The 24,801-nt window shown below is 43.7% G+C and overlaps 1 protein-coding gene across 2 annotated transcripts in view; it reads right to left on the bottom strand.

The window, feature by feature from the left end:
• LOC132378243 (retinoic acid receptor beta-like) overlaps positions 1-24,801 on the bottom strand; it is a 205,980-nt gene that overhangs the window by 111,327 nt on the left and 69,852 nt on the right. For both annotated transcript variants that reach the window (XM_059944989.1, XM_059944990.1), the window contains one exon: positions 3,032-3,173. In XM_059944989.1, the coding sequence (XP_059800972.1) occupies positions 3,032-3,173 (142 nt within the window). The remainder of the gene's footprint in view (positions 1-3,031; positions 3,174-24,801) is intronic.

The following is a 24,801-nucleotide window of genomic DNA, read 5'->3' as shown; positions in this document are numbered from 1 at the left end:
ATGCCAACCTTTTAAACGACTCTGAGATCAATCTAACCCTTCCTCCCACACAGCTCCCAATTTCTCTGTCATCCATGTGCCAGTCTAAGAGTGCCTTAAATGTCTCTTATGCTGAATGCTTTTTATATTTAGCAGATAAAGTCATATAATTGTGAAACTTTTTCTAAGTAATACATTCAAGAACTACAAAGATTTAAGAACAAACATGAGGAAGTCTGCAGATGCTGGAAATCCAGAGCAACACACACAACATGCTGGCAGAACTCAGAAGGTCAGGAGACATCTATGGAAATGAATAAACAGTCAGCATTTCGGGCTGAGACTCTTCTTTAGGACTGGAAAGGAAGGATGATGCCAGAATAAAAAGGTGGCGGTGGGGGAAGGAGGATAACTAGAAGGTGATAGGTGAAGGGAGATAGGTGGAAAATGTAAAGGGCTGGAGAGAAAGAAATCAGATAGGGCAGGAGAGATTTGGACCTGTCCACAGGAATTCCCAGCATCCTGCAGAACTAATATTGTTCTCTGTTTCCTACACTGTGCCAAGTTCTGCTCACTCATCACCATGATCACACAGCTTTCCTCCATGTGCTTCGGTTTCCTCCCACGTTCCAAAGAGAGATGTATGAACTAGGGTTATTCAGCTGTGGGCATACTGTGTTGGCGCTGGAAATGTGGCAATACTTCCTGGATGCCCAAGGCACATCCCCGGAGTGTGTTGGTCATTGATGCAAATGGCACATTTCACTGTATACTACGATCTTCTGATATACATGTAACAAATAAAGCCGATCTTTAATACTTCTCCCTTCACTAATCTACCTGTTTTCCAATTACGATTTTTAATTCGTAGTTCTATAGTCTCCATGACCTCACTATTCCTCATTTTTCTAACCTTCACTCGCTTTTCCTGCAAATTTTCATTCCATTGGATTTATCTCCCTCTGCATTCAATACTGGTAGTAATACATTTCACAAATTTCATCCACCTTTTCACAATTCTTACTTCAAACTAATTTGCATCCCTGCGAGTGGCTATTCTCTGCTTTCCACAGCGATCTTTCCCTCTGTGATTCCCTTTTCCATTTGTCCCTTCCCATTAATCTTCCTCCTGGCACTTATCCCTGCTACACCTGCCCATTCAGGGCCCCAAACAGTCCTTCCAGCTGAGAGAACACTTCATCTGCAAATCATCTATTGAATCCCATGCTCCCAATGCAGCCGCCTGTACATTGGTGAGACCCATTAAAAACTGGGAGGCCGCTTTCTGCCAAAACTGGAACTTCCCAGTGGTCAAACATTTTAATTCCAATTCCCATTCTCGTTCTGATATGTTAGTCCATGGCCTCCCCTTGTGCCAAGATGAGGCAACCCTCAGAAAGGAATGAATATTGATTTCACCTTCTGGTAAAAATAATTTTACCCTCAGCCTCTTCTTTTATTCCCTGCTCTGCCCTCTTACCTCTTCTCACCTGCCTATCACCTCCCCTCGGGTCCCCTCCTCCTTCCCTTTCTCCCATGGTCCACTCTCCTCTCCTATCAGATTCCTTTCTCTCCAGCCCTTGACCTTTCACACCAATGAGGCTTTGCCTGACACCTTCTAGCTATCGTCCTTCCTCTCCCACTACCTTTTCATTCTGCCGTCTTTCCCCTTCGTTTCCAATCCAGAAGGAGGACCATGGCCTGAAACATCAACTGTTTATTCACTTCGAGATGCTGCCTGATTTGCTGAGTTTCTCCGGCATTTGGTAGGTGTTGCTCTGGATTTCCAGCATCTGCAGAATCTCTTATGTTTATAATTTGGATCTCTGCCTTATTAAGGACTCTGTTTAAAATTTAGCTCCCTTAGATCGACTTTAAACTAACACCTTAGCTTTCAAGATAAAGAAAGGTAAAGTCTAGCTGTATTTGTCACATGTGCATTGAAGTATCCAGCAAAATGCATCGTTTTGCATCAAATCAAATCATTAAGGATGTGCCAGGGCAGTCCATAAGTGTCACCATGTTTCCAGCACCTACACAGCATGTCCACAGCTTACTAACTCTAACCCGTATGGGAGGAATCCCAGTGAAACCCCACACTGTCACAAGGAGATTGAACAAGCTCCTTACAGGTTGCAGAGGAAACTGAAGTTTAATTACTGATCTCTGACACTGTAATAGCATTACACTAACCACTATGCTACCATGTCGCCATGTTTCACAAGCCTCCACGAAGCTTCAGATAAAGCTTTACTGAGTTATATTATTGCTATTATTTATATTTCAGTTTCGATTCTTATTACAGTATTTATTTTCCTTATTGTTTGACTGATGGCACGATATATCAAATGAGAGAATGATATAGGATGTCTAGTTTTAAAGCCACATTCTATCATTACAATACTTTGATGGAGAAGGTGCTTGCAATCGTCATCAAAAGTTCCTGTATACAATCTTCACAACATGACATGAAATAGTAGTAGCCTCTCTGGGAAACAAAATGTCCACTTCCCTCTGAGCCTCTGAAGCAACAAAAAAATTCCAAAAGTCTATATAACATCATAACTCCACATGAGAAAGGAGCATAATCAGGCCATTTGGCCCATCAACTCTACTGTGCCATTCCATCATGGCTGATTATTATCCTTTTCTACCTCATTCTCCTGCCTTCTCCCCAAAACCGTTGATGCCCTATCAACCACCACTTTAATTATACCCAATGACTTGGCCTCCACAGCCGGCTGTGGCAATGAATTTAGCCAGAATTCTTCTGGCTAAAGAAATTCCTCCTCATCTCTGTTCTAAAGAATGTCCCTATATTCTGGGGCTGTGCCCTCTGGTCCTAGACTCTCCCAGTAATGGAAACATCCTCTCCATTCCCACTCTATGTAGGCCTTCCAATATCGCATTGGTTTCAATTAAATCTCCCTCATCCTTCTAAACTCCAGCATCTAAAGGCCCAGAGGCATCCTATTTTGAGCCAACAAGGTGACTCACAGAGGCAAACTGGACTTTTCGTTCTGAAATTCTGAACATTAGAAAGCTAACTTACACTCTTTAGACATTCCCACTTCGAAACATTTCTGTAATCGGCAGTACTGGCAGCGATTTCTTGTGACTTTGTTGATGACGCAGTTCTTTTCCCTGTGACAGGTATAAACCATGTGTTTCTGGATGCTTCTTCGGAAGAAACCCTAAAGGAGGCAAAAAGGAAATGAAAGAGTTGTCTCCCAGAATTGATGTTTTCAGTGCAGACTAGAATGAACAGAAGTCATAGTTTAAAACCATAATGATTCAATTGAAAAATAATCCATTTTCATCTCAATTAATACTTTAACATAAAGGTCACTTTCAAGGATTCTATAACTCATGTATTCTGTACTATGTATGTAACACACACAAAATACTGCAGGAACCCAGCAGGCCAGGCACCTTCTATGGAAATGAATAAACAGACAATGTTCCAGGCTGAGACCCTTCTCCAGGACGGGAAAGGAAGGGGGAAGATGCCAGTATGAATGTATGTATTTATTTATTTATCTATTTCTTTGCTTGTTATATTTTTGTATTTGCACAGTTTGTCATCTTTGCACATTGTTTGCTTGCCAGTCTTTGTGTGTAGTTTTTCATTGATTCTGTTGTATTTTTTGTTCTACTCTGAGTCCCAAATCTCAGGGTAGAATTTGTTAACATTTACATACTTAGATAATAAATTTACTTTGAAATTTGAATACCCTGGCATAATTTGGATATTAGAAAAAAGAAAGAAGCAGATAGACTTCACAATCTGATTATCTGGCGCTGTCGTTATAGAGGGGAATATGGAGAGAACATCAATACAGAGGTACACACATCAGATTTAATATCACTGACATATTGTGAAAACTGTTGCTTTGCAGCTGCTATACTGTGTAATGCTTAAATAAATACTAAGTTAAAATAAGAAATTTTTAAAAATATTCAGTGCAAAAAGAGTAAAATATTGAAATAGTATTCATGGGTTCATCGTCCATTCAGAAATTTGATGGCAGAGGGGAAGAAACTATTCCTAGAGCATTGAGTGTGTGTCTTCAGGTTTCTGTATCTCCTCCCTGATGGTAGCAATAAGAAGAGGACATATCTTGGGTGTTTGGGGTACTTAACGATGAATGCTGGGATGCCTCAGGGAGACAGCATCCCTCATTAAGGATCCTCTCCAGCCTAATTCTCATTACCACTATCCTAGAGGAGATACCGGAGTTTGGAGACCCACACTCAATGTTTTAGGAACAGCTTTTCACCTCTGATTTCAGTTTTCTTAACAGATCATGAGACCAAGAACCCAACCTCACTTTTTCTCTCTAAAGGTTCAAAAGTTAATTTTACAGTCAAAGTATGCATGGACAATACAACTCTGATGTTTGTCTTCTCCAGATAGCCATGAAATAGAGAAAGACCATACATCTACCCCGCCCCCACAAAAAAGAAAAAGAAACAAAACTCGCAGACAGCAAAATCACCCACCCCTTCTCCGCAGAAAGAAAATGGCAACAAAAACGGCAACAATCACTTGCAGAAAAAAGACAGCGATAATAGCAATGCATTCCCTGAAGAAAAAAAGTGATAATAACAATCCCCAACCCCCTCACTTGCAAAAAGAACAGTCTAGTAACACCAAAAAGCCATAATCCCCCCCCCAACTCACCCACAAAGAAGTAACAGATCACCCACCCACCAATCGGTCACAAGGAAGAAAATACCAAAAGCTTGATGGAGACCATATAAAGTATAGTCCAATCACATGAATCTCAGAACATTGAACAGTCCTTCCGTAACTCCCCAGTGGTCTTTGTTGGGAGTGATCTCTGACCGTCTGGCCTCTGTCGGGAGAGATCGATGACCCCGTCTGCATTCACTTCAATGGCCTCTGTAGGGAGCGATCACTCACCAGGTCCGAATGCTGTCGACCCAGTGGCCTCCGTAGGGAGCGATCACTCACCAGGTCCGAATGCTGTCGACCCAGTGGCCTCTGTAGGGAGTGATCACTCACCAGGTCCGAATGCTGTCGACCCAGTGGTCTCCGTAGGGAGCGATCACTCATCAGGTCTGAACGCTGTCTAACCAGTGGCCTCCGTAGGGAGCGATCACTCACCAGGTCCGAACGCTGTCTAACCAGTGGCCTCTGTAGGGAGCGATCACTCACCAGGTCCGAACGCTGTCTAATCAGTGGCCTCTGTAGGGAGCGATCACTCACCAGGTCCGAATGCTGTCGACCCAGTGGCCTCCGTAGGGAGCGATCACTCACCAGGTCTGAACGCTGTCGACCCAGTGGCCTCTGTAGGGAGCGATCACTCACCAGGTCCGAATGCTGTCTAACCAGTGGCCTCTGTAGGGAGCGATCACTCATCAGGTCCGAACGCTGTCGACCCAGTGGCCTCCATAGGGAGCGATCACTCACCAGGTCCGAACGCTGTCTAACCAGTGGCCTCCGTAGGGAGCGATCACTCACCAGGTCCGAATGCTGTCGACCCAGTGGCCTCCGTAGGGAGCGATCACTCACCAGGTCCGAATGCTGTCGACCCAGTGGCCTCTGTAGGGAGTGATCACTCATCAGGTCCGAACGCTGTCTAACCAGTGGCCTCCGTAGGGAGCGATCACTCACCAGGTCCGAATGCTGTCGACCCAGTGGCCTCTGTAGGGAGTGATCACTCACCAGGTCCGAATGCTGTCGACCCAGTGGTCTCCGTAGGGAGCGATCACTCATCAGGTCTGAACGCTGTCTAACCAGTGGCCTCCGTAGGGAGCGATCACTCACCAGGTCCGAACGCTGTCTAACCAGTGGCCTCTGTAGGGAGCGATCACTCACCAGGTCCGAACACTGTCTAATCAGTGGCCTCTGTAGGGAGCGATCACTCACCAGGTCCGAATGCTGTCTAACCAGTGGCCTCTGTAGGGAGCGATCACTCACCAGGTCTGAACGCTGTCGACCCAGTGGCCTCCGTAGGGAGCGATCACTCATCAGGTCTGAACGCTGTCTAACCAGTGGCCTCCGTAGGGAACGATCACTCACCAGGTCCGAATGCTGTCGACCCAGTGGCCTCCGTAGGGAGCGATCGCTCATCAGGTCCGAACGCTGTCTAACCAGTGGCCTCCGTAGGGAGCGATCACTCACCAGGTCCGAATGCTGTCGACCCAGTGGCCTCCGTAGGGAGCGATCACTCACCAGGTCCGAACGCTGTCTAACCAGTGGCCTCTGTAGGGAGTGATCACTCATCAGGTCCGAATGCTGTCGACCCAGTGGCCTCTGTAGGGAGCGATCACTCACCAGGTCTGAACGCTGTCGACCCAGTGGCCTCCGTAGGGAACGATCACTCACCAGGTCCGAATGCTGTCGACCCAGTGGCCTCCATAGGGAGCGATCGCTCATCAGGTCCGAACGCTGTCTAACCAGTGGCCTCCGTAGGGAGCGATCACTCACCAGGTCCGAATGCTGTCGACCCAGTGGCCTCCGTAGGGAGCGATCACTCACCAGGTCCGAACGCTGTCTAACCAGTGGCCTCTGTAGGGAGTGATCACTCATCAGGTCCGAATGCTGTCGACCCAGTGGCCTCTGTAGGGAGCGATCACTCACCAGGTCCGAACGCTGTCTAACCAGTGGCCTCTGTAGGGAGCGATCACTCACCAGGTCCGAACGCTGTCTAACCAGTGGCCTCCGTAGGGAGCGATCACTCACCAGGTCCGAACGCTGTCTAACCAGTGGCCTCTGTAGGGAGCGATCACTCACCAGGTCCGAACGCTGTCTAACCAGTGGCCTCCGTAGGGAGCGATCACTCACCAGGTCCGAACGCTGTCTAACCAGTGGCCTCTGTAGGGAGTGATCACTCATCAGGTCCGAACGCTGTCGACCCAGTGGCCTCCGTAGGGAGCGATCACTCACCAGGTCCGAATGCTGTCGACCCAGTGGCCTCTGTAGGGAGTGATCACTCATCAGGTCCGAATGCTGTCGACCCAGTGGCCTCTGTAGGGAGTGATCACTCACCAGGTCCGAATGCTGTCGACCCAGTGGCCTCTGTAGGGAGTGATCACTCATCAGGTCCGAATGCTGTCGACCCAGTGGCCTCTGTAGGGAGCGATCACTCATCAGGTCCGAACGCTGTCGACCCAGTGGCCTCCGTAGGGAGCGATCCCTCACCAGGTCCGAACGCTGTCGACCCAGTGGCCTCCGTAGGGAGCGATCACTCACCAGGTCTGAACGCTGTCTAACTAGTGGCCTCTGTAGCTGACTGCCTCTGTATTCACCTCAATGCTTCAATCTTCCTTGCCCTTTGCAATGGAATTATTCATGACCCTGTGTCCAGTGTTTTTCCATGAGTCCTTTTCGGGTTCTCGTCTCTGATCTCCATGAGGTAGCTCTCTGGACTCAGCAGAACACTAGATCAATCAATCAAGTTCCAAACTGCACGACACAGGCTCTAACAGTTGCCGTAACACAAACAGGCAGAAGGCATAGAAAAAGTGAAATAACTTCAGAGACGTTGTCCGAGGAATCATTGTTCACTGACGCCATCTTGACCAGAAGCATTTTTTGCACTAATTACTTATTTATATTTCTGATTGTCCGGGAAGACCCTAGTTTGTTATACTTGTTCGTACTACTGGACCAGGTCAAGAGGTCTGAGGTCAAGAGAGTGGAACTGCCCCACTGCCCCACTGCAATGGTTCTTCCACTTTAAAAACTCTCCTACACAGGTTTCCTGTCACCGTTGGATATAACGGAGAACCACCACAAATTTCTGATTGCAACTTACAGCAATTTTTAAGTCTTGCTCCGTACTGCTGCTGCAAAACAACAATCTTCACTATATATGTCAGCGATAATATACCTGACTCTGAAGTTAAAACAGAATGTGGGAAATATCAGTGGATAATTAATCAGACGTAATTCATCAGGTCAATGAGAAGATGGCTTTGAGAAAGAGAAATTGCATTTGTCGTCGGTAGCCTACAGGGCTGCCTTTATCGACCAGCTGCACCGTTCCCTCTACACTGCATGGCTGTGTAGCCGCTCAGTAACTCAAATACTTCTGTGCACATCGCCCTCATCACTGCTCAGCTGAAATAAAGACAGACGAGAAAAACTTCACGAAACGTGAAAGATTTTCTCTGTATTTCATTATACCCTTCGATTAACATATAAAATCAAAGGTATGTAATTTCTCCATTTCCATTCTAAATATTCATAGTATGCATATTACAAAAAAAAACATTTAAAGTGCCACTCATTTTTCAGGCTGTGTAAGAATTTCCTGCTCAGGGCAATGGTTGGTCTGCACAACTGTGAAATAAATGAGAGGGAACGTTGAAGCTGTAAGAATGTTCCTAGCTGTACAATCTAATTGTGGTCTGAATGGCATGTGAGAGCAATTCAGCTTCAAGTTTTTTTGGGCAAGGGGCAGTCTTTCAAAATTAAATCTTTTCTCCTTTGTATTACATATCAAGTAAAATGATATTTAATAACATATTTCCCCCTCTCCCTTCTATTCCCCACCCTGGCCTCTTCCCACTTCTCCTCATTTGCCTATCATCTCTCCTGCGCCCCCTCCTCCTTCCCTGTCTCCCATGGTCCACTCTTCTCCCCTATCAGATTCCCCCCTCTCCAGCCCTTTGTCTTTCCTACCCACTTGGCTTCACCTTTCACCTTCTAGCTATCCCCTTTCCTCTCCTCCCACCTTTTCATTCTGGCATATTCCTCCTTGCTTTCCAGTCCTGAAGAAGGATCTCAGCCCAAAACGTTGACCCTTTATTCATTTCCATAGCTGCTGCCTGACATGATTTCCTCAGCATTTTGTCTGTGTTGATCCAAATGATATTTAATGTTGTTCAACACACACAAAATGCTGGAGGAACTCAAGGTCAGGTAGCAGCTATGGAGGTGAATAATAGTCAATGTTTCAGGTCAAGACCATTCATCAAGAAGCCAACATTTGAAAGCACTTTTTTTTAGCATCAAGCTCAATTTCTGCCTCTGATAGTTTAATCATGCCCAGATGAGATAACATTTCTCACACCTTCTCAGTGTTAAGTACTCAAATGACAAAGAAAGTTACTTGCAATCCTGATGAAGGGTCTCAGCCCAGCACATTGACTGTTCCTCTCCATAGATCCTGCCTGATCCTTGCTGAGTTCCTCTGGGATTTCATGACTGTAGCTCAAGATCTTCAGCATCCGCAGAATTTCTTGTGCCCATATTTAATTTTGTTCCCTCAAAGTTAAATTCTAATCGTGCTGAACTTGACAGCATCCCTGTGGCCAGTAGATTCATCACATACCAACCATACCAAACACTGCTGGTGAGTACAAACACAAGTAATGGATTCCTTAAAAATTACTTGATAAAGCTACTCTGTTTAAGAAGAAAGGTATCTCTTCCTCTTTCCTTTTCAGTCATTATGAATGGTCTTGGCCCAAAATGTTGATTGTTTTTTCAAAGTTCAAAGTAAATTTATTATCTAAGTACATGTATGTCACCTTATACATCAGTGATATTTGTTTTCTTACGGGCATTCACAGTAAATCCAAGAAACACAATCCAAAAAAACCCTACACCAAACTGGGTAGACAAACTGTGCACATTCAAAAGAAAATAAACAAACAAACAAGTAAATAAATAAGCAAGCAAGCAATAAATATTGAGAATGTAAGATGAAGAGTCCTTGAAAGTAAGTCAGTGAGTTTTGAGAACATTCCAGACATGGAGTGAGTGAAGTTGAGTGAAGTTATCCCTTCTGGTGCAAGAGCCTGATGTCTGAGGGGTTATAACTGTTTGTGAACTTGGTGGTGTGAGATCAGAGGCTCCTGTACCATCAACCTGATGGAAGCAGTGACAAGAGAGTATGGCCTGGATGGTAGGGGTGCTTTCCTGTGGCGTCGTTCCATGTAGATGGGAAAGGCTTTACCTTTGATGGAATGGGTCATATTCACTACTTTTTGTACGATTTTCCATACCAGGATGTGATGCAACCAGTTAATTTACTCTACACCACACATCTACAGAAGTTTGTCAAAGTTTTGCAAACTTTTTAAGTAAGTAGAAGCACTGCCGTGCTTTCTTCATAACAGCATTTACTTGTTAGACACATGACAGATTCTCTGAAATGATAACTCCAAGGAACTTAAAGTTGCTGACCCTAATTCACCCCTGATCCCCCAATGAGGACTGAAGAATGAACAGTTATTACCACTCAGACAATGAGGACCTGCAGTTTCCCTCCTCTTGAAATGATCAGCTCCTTGCTCTTGCTGACATTGAGTAAGAGGGTGCTGTTGAGCACGTTTCAGTTAGGTTTTCAATCTCCCTCCCATATGCTGATTTGTCTCCCCTTTTGTTTCGGACAATGATCTGCTGCTCCCCCCCATAAATGCTGTCTGACCTGCTGAGATTTGCACAACATCTTGCGTTTAAAATAAAAATACTTTATTGTTGCCATGGTGACAGCCGAGGAGTCTTTTTGTGCAATAGTGTTGAAGTTTTCAGTCTATTTTTCCCAGATATACATTGAGCTTCATCTACACTGAATGCCCAATGCTAGGAAACCAAGGACTGGAGGCCCAGAGGCGACCTATCCTGAGGATGGATGCCTGACTGTGTGTGTGAATGAAGGCATAGGTGGGAGGGTGGGAAAAGAGATTGTTTTACTGCTGTCTGGTTTTGTTGTGTTGTTCTGCTGAACATTGTAGGCATGCGATATTGGCGCTGGAATGTGTGGCAACACTTATGGGTTGACACTTGTGCAAACAACACATTTCACTGTACGTTTCGATGTGATAAACAAACTTGAATCTTGAGACTCTTCATCAGGACAGAGAGAAAGAGGGGACATAGCTGACATAAAGGAATGCGGGGAGAAGGTGGACAAGTGGTGAGAGGAAAGATACAGGGTGATGGAGCTGGTGGGATGTCCAATGGGGGACAATGGTTACTGGAACTTGGAGAAATTGATGCTGATCCCATCAAGTCTAACAAGCTGTGTCAAATGGGCAATGTTATGATCGTCATGGGAGATTTTAACATGCAGGTAGATTGGGAAAACCAGGTTGGTAATGAATTCAAGAGAGTGAACTTGTTGAATGCCTATGAGATGGCGTTTTAGAGCAGTTTGTCATTGAGACTACTTGGAGATCAGCTATACTGGATTCAGTATTATGTAATGAACCTGAGGTGATTAGGGAGCTTAAGGTAAAGGAATCCTTAGGAGGCAGTGATCACGATATGATTGAATTCAACTTGAAATTTGATAGGAAGGAGGTAAAGTCTGACACAGCAGAAATTACAGTGGTATGAGAGAGGAGATGGCCAAATTAAATTGGAAGGAGGTGCTAAAAGGGATGACAATAAAGCAGCAATGGCTTGAGTTTCTGGGAATAATGAGGAAGGTGCAGGATAGATGTATTCTAAAAATAAGAAACACTCAAATGGCAAAATAGTGCAACTGTGGCTGACAAGGGGTGTCAAAGCTAATATAAAAACAAAAGAGAAGGTATACAACAAAGTGAAAATTAGCAGGAAGATAGAAGATTAGGGAGCCTTTAAAAAAATGCAGAAAGCAAATAAAAGAATCATTAGGAGGGAAACACTGGAATATGAAAGCAAGCCCAGTAGAGATTGTGGAGGCATTAGTAATAATCTTTAAAGAATCATTGGACTCTGAGAACTGAAAAATTGCAAATGTTGCTCCATTCTTTAAGAAAGCAGGGAGGCAGCAGAAAGAAAATTATAGATCAGTTTGCCTGACCTGGGAAAATGTTAGAATCAATCTTTAAAGATGAGGTTATGGTTACTTGGTGACACAGGACAAGATAGGACATAGTCCGTATGGCTTCTTTAAGGGAAAACCTTGCCTGACAAACCTGTTGGAATTCTTTGAGGAGATTACAAGTAGGATAGATAGAGGGGATGCAGTGGATGTTGTATATCTGGACTTTCAGAAGGCCTTTGACAAGGTGCCATACATGAGGCTGCTTAGCAAGTTAAGAGTTCATGGTATTACAGGAAAATTACTAACATGGTTGGAGCATTAGATGATTGGTAGGAGGCAGTGAATGGGAATAAAAGGATCCTTTTCTGGTTGGCTGCCAGTGACTAGTGGTGTTTTGCAGGGGTCGGTGTTGGGACCACTTCTTTTTATGCTGTATATAAATGATTTAGATGATGGAGTAGATGGCTTTGTTGCCAAGTTTCAAGATGAAATGAAGATTGGTGGCAGGGCAGGTAGTGTTGAGGGAACAGGTAGGCTGCAGATGGACTTAGACAGATTAGGAGAAGGAGCAAGACAATAGCAATTGAAATACAATGTTGGAAAATGCATGGTCATGCACTTTGGTCAAAGGAATAAATGTGTAACTTATTTTCTAAATGGGGAGAAAACCAAAAATCTGAGATACAAAGAGATTTGGGAGTCCTTGTACAGAACACCCTAAAGGTTAACTTACAGGTTGAGTCAGTGGTGAGGAAGGCAAATGCAATGTTAGCATTCATTTCAAGAGGTCTAGAATACAAGAGCAGGGATGTGATGCTGAGGCTTTATAAGGCACTGGTGAGCCTCACCTTGAGAACTGTAAACAGTTTTGGGCTCCTTATCTAAGAAAAGATGTGCTAGCATTGGAAAGAGTTCAGAGGAGGTTCATAAGGATGATTCTGGGAATTAAAGGATTATCATACGAGGAACGTTTGGTGGCTCAGGGCCTGTACATGCTGGAATTTGGAAGGATGAGGGGAGATCTTATTGAAGCCTTTCGAATGTTTATATGTCTAGATGGAGTAGATGTGGAAAGGATGTTTACCATGGTGGGACAAGAGGACACAGCCTCAGGATAGAGGGGTGTCCATTTAAAACAGATGTGAAGCAATTTCTTTAGGCAGTGGGTGGTGAATTTGTGGAATTTATTACCACAGGTAGCTGCAGAGGCCAGGTCGTTGGGTATATTTGAAATGGAGATTGATAGGTTCTTGATTGGCCAAAGTATCCAAGGACATGGGGAAAAGGACAGAGAGTGGGGCTGGGTTGGGAAAAAAAGGATCAGACATAACTGAATGGTGGAGCAGACTTGATGGGCCAAATGGCCTAATTCTGCTCCTGTATCTTATTGTAAAAGAGAAATATGGTACTGACAAAAGTGAGCAGCTCATTTTTAATTCTTAATTGCCATGAAATCTTATCTTCAGGAAGGAAAGTGGAAAGTGATATGTGGAACCCTGTGTACAAAACGTATTAAAGAAGCAATTTACTGGCTGCATTATTTAGACAGAGCAAAGGATACAGGGAATACTCTGTGAAACATTATCTTTCAAAACACTCCTATTCGGTTTGTTCTCTATCAAGATATTACTAGTTCTGTCACAGATTCACAGTAAAAAATACACAAATAATTCTTTTGCAGATTTATTGAAAATAAATTGCTCTGACCTTCAGGATAAATATTTGCCAAGATCACCTTCTGTGTTTACACATTACAGCAGCTGATGGTGTAACCTCACCCTCCCCAGTCCAGCCTAAACACACCTCCCCTCCTCACACTCACACCCTCAGTATAGCCTCACCCTCTTCACACTCATAACCTCCCCAGTCTCACCCTCATCCCTTTCACCCTAACAACCTCACCCTCTCCAGCCTCACCCTCACTACAACCTCAGTCTCACCCTCAATACCTCACCCGCATCAGCCTCACCCTCACTACAACCTCATTCTCACCCTCACTACAACCTCAGTCTCACCCTCAATACCTCACCCGCATCAGCCTCACCCTCACTACAACCTCAGTCTCAGCCTCAATACCTCACCCACATCAGCCTCACCCTCACTACAACCTCACTCTCACCCCAGTCTCACCCACAATACAGCCTCACCCTATTCCCCACGTCAAGAGTTCAGATGCAGAGAGTCTGGACCTTGCTCTGTCTAAAATACAAATGGAGGATGGAGGGAATGGACAAATGAACACATTGTGTGTTTGGACGGCTGCCAGGAAGCCAACATTTAATGTCCCACAGCATCAGGAAATCTGGCACCAGTTTAGCACTGGGCTTTGTGCAGAGCTTGGAGCCACACATTCTAGTGATAATGTGACAGCAGAGATGTTCTCAAGATCGCTGCAGAGCCTTACAGTTCATGTTACAGAGTTGACAACAGTCGAAACAGCGTCCCTCCAAACTACAGGCCACCCAGCAGCCTGAAAACCACCGAGAATGTTAGAAGACGATAAACAAAAGAGATTCTGCAGATGCAGGATGAAGGGTCTGGGCCTGGACCATCGACTGTATACGGTATTCATTTCCACAGATGCTGTCTCCTCCAGCATTGCTCAGACTTCCAGCATCTGCTGAATCCCTTGTGTCTTTGGGAAGCTCAGGGACATGCCTGTGGTTGGAACCGAATCTGAAGTGAGAAGCTGGGACTGGAAGAAGAAGGAATCTGAGAACTCCCCCTTCCTTTCCAGTCCTGATGAAAGGTCTCGGCAGGAAACATTGACTGTTTATTCCTCGCCAAAGATGCTGCCTGACCAGCTGAGATCCGCCAGCATTTCTATTTATTTATTTAGAGATACAGTGCAGGACAGACACTTCCAGCCCAACAAGCTGCACCACCCAGCAACCTGCCACTTTAACTCAGGCCTAATCACAGGACAAGTTACAGTTTCCAATTAACCTACTAAGCAGTACGCCTTTGAACTGTGTGACGAACCCGGAGCCCCTGGACAAAACCCAATGCACACACGGGAAGAACATATAAACTCCTCACAGGAGGCTTCGAATCGAACTCCCAACTTCGACGCCCTGAGCTGGAGTAGCATTGAGCTAACTGCTTTGCTACCGCGGTAACTGGATTTTGAATGTCACAGCACTGAATTTCAAACCAAGCACCATATTCAATGAAAGCACAAATATACACCACACACTCAAAATACACTCTGGAAAATTTCACATGGAAATTCCATTTTTGCTGAATTTATCCTTTCCATCTACGTATGCACGAGAGTCATCCTGAGCTTTTCAATGGCCACTTTACCTGGTACACCTGCTCTAATCAGCCAATCATGTGGCAGTAACCCAATGCATGAAAGCACACAGACATGGACAAGAGGGTCAGTGTACTTACATTCCAAAGTTTCAGGTGACTATTAAGATTATCGGACGAAGTATCAGTAATAACATCTGAGATGGCTGCTATCTTTTTATCCTTGTCAAAGAAGGAATTGAGTGGGTATACTTTCCGCCTCTTTGCTCCACACTCCAACTTGGTAGGTGGGGGTAATATACCTTATGTTGGTCCCCCAACTGCCATTAAACTTTACAAGAAGAAGAAGAACAAGAAGTTCAGTTGATGTTCAGACCAAACAACAGAAATGGGGGACAAATGTGATCTAAGTGACTTTGACCATTGAATGGTTGTTGGTGCCAGATGGTGTGGTTTGAGTTTCTCAGAAACTGCTGATCTTCTGGGATTTTCATGCACAACAGTCTTTATAGTTTATAGAGAATGGTGAGAAAAATGGAAAAAAAAAACACATCCAGTGAGTGGCAGTTCTGTGGGTGAAAATGCCTTGTTAATGAGAGAGGTCAGAGGAGAATGGCCAGACTGGTCTAATCTGACAGGAACTCAAATAACCACATGTTACAACAGTGGTGTGTAGAAGAGCATCTCTGAACATACAGCACCTTGAAACCTGAAGTGGATGAGCTATAGCAGCAGAAGATCATGAATATACACACAGTGGCCACATTATTAGGAACAGAAATCCTGCAGATGCTGTAAATCCAAAGCAATACACACAAAATGCTAGAGGAACTCAGCAGGTCAGGCAGCATCCATGGAAGTGAATAAACAGTCAACGTTTTGGGCCGAGATCTTTCTTCAGGACTGAGAAGGAATGAGGATGTTACCAGAACTAAAAGATGGAGGGAGGGGCAGAAGAATAGCTCAAAGACAATAGGTGAAGCTAAGCAGCCGAGAAAGGTAAAGGGCTGGAGAGGAAAGAATCTGATAGCAGTGGAGAATGGACCAGAGGAGAAGCGGAAGGAGAAGGGGAAGGAGGAGGAGACCCAAGGGGAAGTGATAGGCAGGTGAGAAGACGTAAGAGACCAAAGTGGGAAATCAAATCAAAATCAAAATCAAATCAAATCATGTTTAATTATCATTTAAACAAAATAGATACATTGAATAAAACAGCGTTCCTCTGGGGCCAAGCTGCAAAACTAACAAAATAGCATATTCAAAATATCAAGCAATATATATATATAGAGTCCAAGACCCTCAGCGACACGTCCCGCAATTGATGGTACAGTCTCCCTACGGTGCCCAGAAGCACGCAATTCAGTCTGTCATTTCACTGCTTGAACACAGGAGGGCAGCACCTAGCCAAGTGCCGACACCACGCTGCACCTACTCTGGCGTTCCTCACCTGGTCTGTAGCAGTAGGCAAGCCTGCGGCTTAAGGCCTAGTTGTCCTCACAACTGAGGAGACACAGCTTCCATGCCTTCCATTGTGCTCCAGGCAAGGGTAACAAGCCTGCAGCAGCTTATATTATCACTGTCCTTCAGAGTCTCGTGATCACAACTGAAACGTCTGAGACACTCTCTCATGGTTATACTGCATGTTGCCTTTGCACACTAACTCTGATGTCTTCAAGTAGCAAGCATAAACGTGGTCTGCAGTCAGGCTGCTCCTCTGAACCCAAACTGGCTCCTTCAATGTCCTGACTAGCTCCTTCGACACCTCAGTTGGCTCTGCCACCGACACCAGTCCAGCTACTCTGACCAACAAGCAGTTCACTGATGGAGTACCCAAAGTTGAATTGTCTTACGATCGTAAAGCACACATTTAACAAAGGTGAAAGCACCTTTGGTTGGTCCCTGAGAGGCCGCTGCATGCAAATGTGTCACCATCTTACTGGAAGTTGAGAGGAGGGGAGAGAAAAAATCTTTACAGGAAGGAGAAATCGATATTCATACCATCAGGTTGGAGGCTACTCAAAGGGTTAAAAGTTCATTTATTAACAAAGTATACAATGCTGAAATTCTTCTCCAGATAGCCACGAAACCAAGAAAGAAAAGAAAGGCAGCACGATTATCAGCGTCTGACTCAGATGGTATATTAGGTGTTGCTGCTCCACCAAGGGGGTGGCCTTGTCTTGGCACAAGAGGAGGCCATGAGCCGACATGAAGGAACAGGAAAAGGAATCAGAATTAAAATGTTTGGCCACAGGGAAGCTCTGCTTTTGGCGGATGGAGCAGAGGTGCTCGACGAAGCGGCCACCACTACTTACGATGGGTCTCACCAATGTCGAGGGGGGCACGTCAGGAGCACCAGACACAATAAACCACCCCAGCAGATTCGCAGGTGAAGTGCTGTCTCACCTGGAAGCACTGAATTGCTTCCAACTCCACCCATCCTTGCAGTTATCAGGGACACTCTGCAAATCTATTGCCAGGACAACACATCATTTCTGAAGTTTCTTTTCTATAGTGATCAGCTACTGAACAAAACTCACTCAAGTGCAATACCTTAGCTGTCCCTACAGCACATCCAATAAGTGGTCTTTCCTGCCCTCCCTGTTCTGTTAATAATTATTGAGTTGGTTCATATGCTCACATTTATTTAAGATATATTATTGATGTTTATCCATGTCGCTGTTCCATCAATTGTTGATTGCCCATGGCTGTTAACACTGTTGTCTTGTAAATTGTTGTCCGTTTTTGGTATCGTCTGTGTTTTATGATTGGCACTAAACCACAATCAATTCTGGTAGGTTTCACATTCTGGCAAAGAAGTGATTCTGATTCTGATGTAGAAGCGGCTGACAGAAGATGGCCCTGACAGACTCGCAGGTGAAAATTAAAAAGACTTTTAACAAGATTAGGGTCATTTACTGTACCGGGTGTGGCCACCTGTAATCAATGAGACTCGATGTAGATTGAGTGGCCGCTTTACCGAGCACCTACACTCTATCTGCCAGAAAACGTGGAATCTGCTGGTGGCCACCCATTTCAATTCTGCTTCCCATTGCCATTCAATCTGTGGCCACCTCTACCGTCACGATGAGGCCACACTCAGGTTGGAGGAGCAACACCTATGTGTCTGGGAAGACTCCAACCAGATGGCATGAACATTGATTTTACAAATTTCCAGTAATTGCCCACCTGTTCACTGTTCTACATACCTATTTCCCTCTCTCACCATTTTCCTTACCCGCCCATCAACCCCCCACCTCCCGTGCTTCTCCTCCTACCCTTTCTTCCATGGTCTTCTACCCTCTCCGATCAGATTCCCCCTCTTCCAGCCATTTATCTTTTTCACCAATCAACTTCACAGCTCTCTACTTCACCTCCTCCTGGTTTCACCTATCACCTGCCACTTTGTACTTCTTTCTCCCCTCCTCCACCTCTTCACTCCGACTTCTCATCTTTTTTCTCCCTTCCTGATGAAAGGTCTCGGCCTAAAATGTCGACTGTTTATTCCTTTCCATAGACACTGCCTGTCGAGCTCCTCCAGCATTTTGTGTGTGTTGCTTGGATTTCCAGCATCTGCAGATTTTCTCCTGTTTGTTTATTCAATTAAAAAGTCAGAAGAATTTTAAAAAAGTGTGAACAACAGAGGTTTATTTTCAGTTGGCAGTTTATTTTTTTCAGGATCACGGTCCTTATTTTATCTATGATTTCACTTTGAAGTTTGGGGATATTAGGAGAAGTAATTCTACACCACACTTCTGGCAGACAGCCATGCCCACCAGCAGCATGTGTTAAAAATTCATGACAGTATTAAATGCAATCTTCGATTCTTTCTGGTAAATGGTCAGAAAATAATGCAATATGATAAAATTTTCCAGAGGTATCACATCTACTGGCATATTTTTTCTCAAAATAATCTGATTATGTCAGTCCAGATGGAAATTTCTAAAGTGACAATACAAACTATGCTCAGTGGCCAATTTATTAGGTATGCCTGTACACCTGCTCATTTATGCAAATATCTAATTAGCCAATCAGGTGGCAGCACCTCAGGCATAAAAGCATGTGGACATGGTCAAGAGGTTCAGTTGTTGTTCAGAATGGGGAAGAAATGCGATCTAAGTGACTTTGACTGTGAAATGATTGTTGGTGCCCAACAGGGTGGTTTGAGTATCTCAGAAACTGCTGATCACCTGGGAGTTTCAAGCACATCAGCCTACTGAGTTTACCGAGAATGGTGTGAAAAGCGAAAAAAAAAACACATCCAGAGAGCGGTAGCTCTGTAGCAAAACACCTTGTTAATGAGAGAGGTCAGAGGACTGGTTCAAGCTGACAGGAAGGCAACTGTAACTCAGATAACCACGTGTTACAACAGTGGTGTGCAGAAGAGCATCTCTGAATGCACAACATGTTGAATCCTGAAGCGGATGGGCTACAGAAGCAAAGACTGAACTGGGTTCCACTCCTGTACCTAAGAGAGTGGCCAAGTCTTCATGCAAGGCCCTGTCGCAGGGCAGAAGCACTAAAAGGAACTGCAGTGTGATCAGTGAAAGACAGAGGCTTCACAAAATAGAAAGGCTGCCTTCCCCTTTAATTTGAAATAGAACGATACCAATTGCACAATGCACGCAGACTGCTTATTTTGATACAATGCGGTGACTTTTACTGAGCAGCAGCATAGGAACTGATTGTAGTAATAAGCAGGCTGCACCAGTTGAACAGACTGGCGGCGCTTATAATTAAACTGAATGGATGAGTGAGATCAGAAGGCTAAAATTACAGGTTTATTCCTGCACCCGTTCTGTGATATGAATGTGAAAATTACATAGTTCTTTTTAAATACAGGGGCTCTTTATCCTGTGTACAGTATGTTCTACCCAGTTATTCTGTAATTTTAAGGTAGCAGCTGACAATCTATTGAGGAAAACGAATATTTTATTTAAAAATCAAGTAATGAAATTCCTTGATGACTCAGTGGGTGATAATGTCACATGTAGTGGGATGCGTTGTTCAACATGTCAACACATGCAGAGTTAGAGAAGTGTATCATACTAAACCAGGTTCTGAAGAGAGGTGGAAGTCAGAATACTTATTTTCCTTTCTGCTTTGCCTGCTTCTGATGCTGAATTTTTTTATGCCACCAGTAGATTCATGCTTGGCAATTTTCTTGGTAATCTCCCATTTCACAGATTCAGCATGCTATCTGAAACTGTTAACAAACTACTATAGATGGAGAGTAACGCAAACAAAATGCTGGAGGAACTCAGCAAGCCAGACAGCATCTAGGAAAAGAGTACAGTTGATGTTTCAGCCGCAACCTTTCCGCAGGACACCCGTAAACATATTGTACATGGAGTTTTGGCCCAAAAGATCAACTGTACTCTTTTCCATCGATGCTGCCTGGCCTGTTGAGTTCCTGTAACATTTTGTGTGCATTGCTTGGATTTCCAGCATCTGCAGAATTTCTCTTGTTTGTGATAATGTGATAGATGGAGAGTGTCCTGATTGTTTACATCACAGCTTGGTATGGAAACACCAATGTCCTTGAACAGAAAAGTAGTGAATACAATTCAGTGCTTACAGGAAATACCCTCCCCACATCTACAGGGAGCACTGGCACAAGAAAGCAGCATCAAGGACCTCCACCATCCAGATTTTGTTCTCTTCTCACTGTTACCTTCAGGGAGGATATACAGGAGCTTTAGCTCTCACACCACCAGGTTCAGGAACAGATATTACCCCTCAACCATCAGGCTCCTGAACCAGAAGGGATAACTTCACTCACCCCAACACTGAACCGATTTCACAACCTACAGACTCACTTCCAAGGACTCGTGTTCTTTGCATTACTTATTATTATTTGTTTTTCTTTAATTGCGCTGTTTCTCTTCTGATGCACATTGGTTGTTTGTCCGTCTTTGCTTGTGTGCAGTTTTTCACTGATTCTATCGTATATCTTTGTACTTACTGTGAATGCCCATAAGAAAATTAATCTCAGGGTTGAATATACATACTCAGATAATAAATTTACTTTGAAATTTGTCTGTTCCCAGGAAGTCTAACCTGTCCCAACCTGTTCAGTCCAATCATATTTTTCATATCCTGTTAACACAACTATTTAAAAAGTTTCCTAACTTCTTGAGTTCCTCTAACATTTTGTGTGTGTTACTCAATATTTCCAGCATCTGGAGAGTCTCTTGCATTTAAAATTTTGTCTGAAGTTCCAGGTCTAATCCTATATCCTACCCCATACCACAACATATAGTTGTCAGTCTCTGCATATTATTTATTTATTTGGAGATACAGCGCACAAACAAGCCATTCAACCCGATGAGCTTGTGATGCCCAATTACACCCATGTGACCAATCAGCTGATTAATTACAGAGGCACCAAACAAGAAATCAAGAGAATTCTGAGAAGCAAACACACGGAAATCTGCAGACGCTGGAAATTCAAGCAATGCACACAAAATGCTGGTGTAACACAGCAGGCCAGGCAGCATCTATAGGGAGAGGTGCTGTTGACGTTTTGGGCCGAGACCCTTCGTCAGGCTTAACTGAAAGGAAAGATACTGAGAGATTTGACAGTAGGAGGGGGAGGGGAAAATGCAAAAGTATCAAATTTTGAGTATTGTTTTCAGTCTTACAAAGCTAGCATATTTTCATAGAAAAATGGTTTTAAATACTGTGAAGCCAATTTGGAATGGATCAAACGATGAAAAGTTTGCATAGAACCAGAGTAAGCAGTCCCAATTAAAGGTCTTGGCCCGAAATGTTGACTGTTCATTCATTGCCGTAGATGCTGCCTGACCTGCTGAGTTTCTCCAGCATTTCATGTGTGTTGCCTTGGATTTTCAGCATCTACAGATTTTGTTATATTTGAAATTATAGACCAATCGCTTTCACAAAGCCCCACTTCAACCCCAAAGCAGTGTTCATTTAGAAGCTACTGCCATGAGAGTTCACATTATTTATATCTGGAATGTTGTTGGGTAATAGTGCAATGAGTCAAACGGCTTAAATGGATTTCTGAAGTTTTGCTTCTTTTTCTCTATTACCATGTTTATACAGGTGACTAAAACAACTGACATTTTGCAATGTTTCCCTTTTTGATTATCAAATATACAATTTTTGAGGATCATCTCCAATATTTTGACCAAAAAAAAGTCATGCTTGAATGAGAAGTGCGAGCCACATTGTGAATCGATGGCCTTCCCATTTTTGTTTCTGGTCTTAATCAACATGGAGTTTGTTGATTTTCTTTTCTAAGGAATGATGTCTAAGATTCTTAAGTACTTCTAAGCATTCTTGATAGAGGAAAAACTACCTCTATCAAGAGCCTAAGTCAGGAAGCTAAGCCTGAATTAGTCATAAATCTGTTTGCCATAATATTAGCATCTTGTTTCATCGCATTTTCCCCTCCCCCTCCTACTTTCAAATCTCTTACTATCTTTCCTTTCAGTTAGTCCTGACGAGGGGTCTCGGCCTGAAACGTCGACAACGCTTCTCCCTATCGATGCTGCCTGGCCTGCTGCGTTCCACCAGCATTTTGTGAGTGTTGCTAGAATTCTGAGAAGCTTGGTTCTCAACAGAAGACTCTATTAACAAGCAGAAACCAGGAAATTAGATGCCAGCAAGTGTGACATCAGTTGTGGAAAGTTATTGGAAGGGTATTCTAAGGAGCCGGATATATAAGTATTTGGATAGATGTGGACTGATTAAGGATAGTCAGCATGGCTTTGTACGTGATAGATCATGTCTAACCAAATGTAGAGTTTTTCAAGGAAGTTACCAGGAAAGTAGATGAAAGCAATTGTAGATGTTGTCTACATGGACTTCAGTAAGGCCTTTGACAAGGTCCCACATGGGAGACTGCTAAAGAAGATTCAGTTGTTCGGTATTCAGGACAAGGTAGTGAATTGGTTTAGACATTGGCTTTGTGGGAGAAGCCAGAGAATGGTAGTAGAGGGTTGCCTCTCTGACTGGAGGCCTGTGACTAGTGGTGTGTCACAAGGATTGGTGTCGAGTCCTTTGTTGTTTGTCATCTAGATCAATGAACTGGATGATCATGTGGTTAACTGGATCAGCAAATTTGTGTATGACACCAAGATTGGGAGTGCAGTGGACGGAAAGGAAGTCTACCATGACTTGCAGAGGGATCTGCATCAGCTGGAAGATTGGGCTGAAAAAAAGTAGATGGACTTCAATACAGACAAGTGTAAGGCTTTACACTTTGTTAAGACCAACCAGGGTATGTCTTACACAATGAACAGTAGGGTACTGAGAGTGTGGCAGAACAAAGGGATCTGGGAATACAGGTACATAATTCATTGAAAGTGATGTCACAGGTAGATAGAGCTAAAAAAGCAAGAAAGCTTTTTGGCGCACTGGCCTTCATAAATCAAAGCATTGAGTACAGATGATGGGAGGTTATGTTTAAGTTGTATAAGGCATTGGTGAGGCCTAATTTGGAATATAGGGTGCACCTACCTACAGGAAAGATGTAAACTATGTTGAAAGAGTACAGAGAAAACTTACAAGGATGTTACTGGGTCTGGAGGACCTGAGTTATAAGGAAAGATTGAATAGGTTAGGACTTTATTCTTTAGAATGTAGAAGATTGAGAGGAGATTTGATAGAGGTATACAAAATTATGAGGGGTGTAGACAGAGTAAATTCAAGCAGGCTTTTTACACTGAGATTGGGAGGGACTACAAACAGAGGTCATGGATTAAAGGTGGAAGATGAGAAGTTTAAGGGGAACATGAGGGGAAACTTCTTCACTCAGAGGGTGGTGAGAGTGTGGAATGAGCTGCCAGCACAAGTGGTGCATGTGAGCTCAATTTCACGGTTTAAGAGAAGTTTGGATAGGTTTATAGATAGCAGGGATATGGAGGGCTATGGTCCCGGTGCAGTTTGATGGGAGTAGGCAGCTTAAATGTTTGGGCAAGGACTAGATGGGCTGAAGGGCCTATTTCTGTGATGTATTTTTCTATGACTCTAAGCATATTGAACCAGATGCAAATTCTGAACCTATATGTCGTGGACACCCAAGCAACCAACTACTGATAACCAGGGGTATGGGACCCAACGGAGACCAGCAGCCAGTGTGACAGCCAGCCAATCAGAAGATGAGTCAGATCCATATATACACGGGCACTTGGCAGAAACAACGCTCAGTTGTGCACTGATTACGTCACTTGACTGGTGATGAAACGTTTGTGACCTAGCCACCAGGCTCGGGAACAATGCTACTTATTAACCCCTTTATCATTAGAAAGTGGGAGGAAACCTAGACAGTCACTGGGCTGTAGTGTTCTATGTTCTATATATCAGCAATGATAAACCTGATTCCGATTCTATGTTTTACTACTGTTCAGACACTCAGAAACATATCCATTTCTTTACTTGCAATGAAAATCAACAGCAAGAATGTGCTTTTCTTGGGTTATTCTTGCTTCATTAAAAAGTAATTTTCATCTTTCCACAGGTAATATTATTTGATCAATCATTAAACACCAACAATATTACTACATTAATATTAGTACACTAGTGGTATCGTTTTATTGGCAGACACACTGAAACAATCCCTGCAGCAACTACTTTGCATTTGTACTGTACATGGATTGCATTCATTTGCAATATGCAGTATGGTAAATGGATCAAGTGTATTTGCAATATACAGGACTGTAAATGAATTGAGTATATTTGCAACATACAATACTGTAAATGGATTGTGTTTATTTGCAATATCCTGCACTGTAAATGGGTTGTGTGTATCTGCAATATACAATACTGTATAGTAAATGGATTGTGTGTATCTGCAGTATACAGTACCATA

The sequence above is a fragment of the Hypanus sabinus genome, chromosome 20, assembly GCF_030144855.1.
Source record: "Hypanus sabinus isolate sHypSab1 chromosome 20, sHypSab1.hap1, whole genome shotgun sequence".
Lineage (NCBI taxonomy): Eukaryota > Metazoa > Chordata > Chondrichthyes > Myliobatiformes > Dasyatidae > Hypanus > Hypanus sabinus.
Note: the sequence above shows the minus strand (reverse complement) of the source record. Positions and strands in the feature narration are given on the sequence as shown.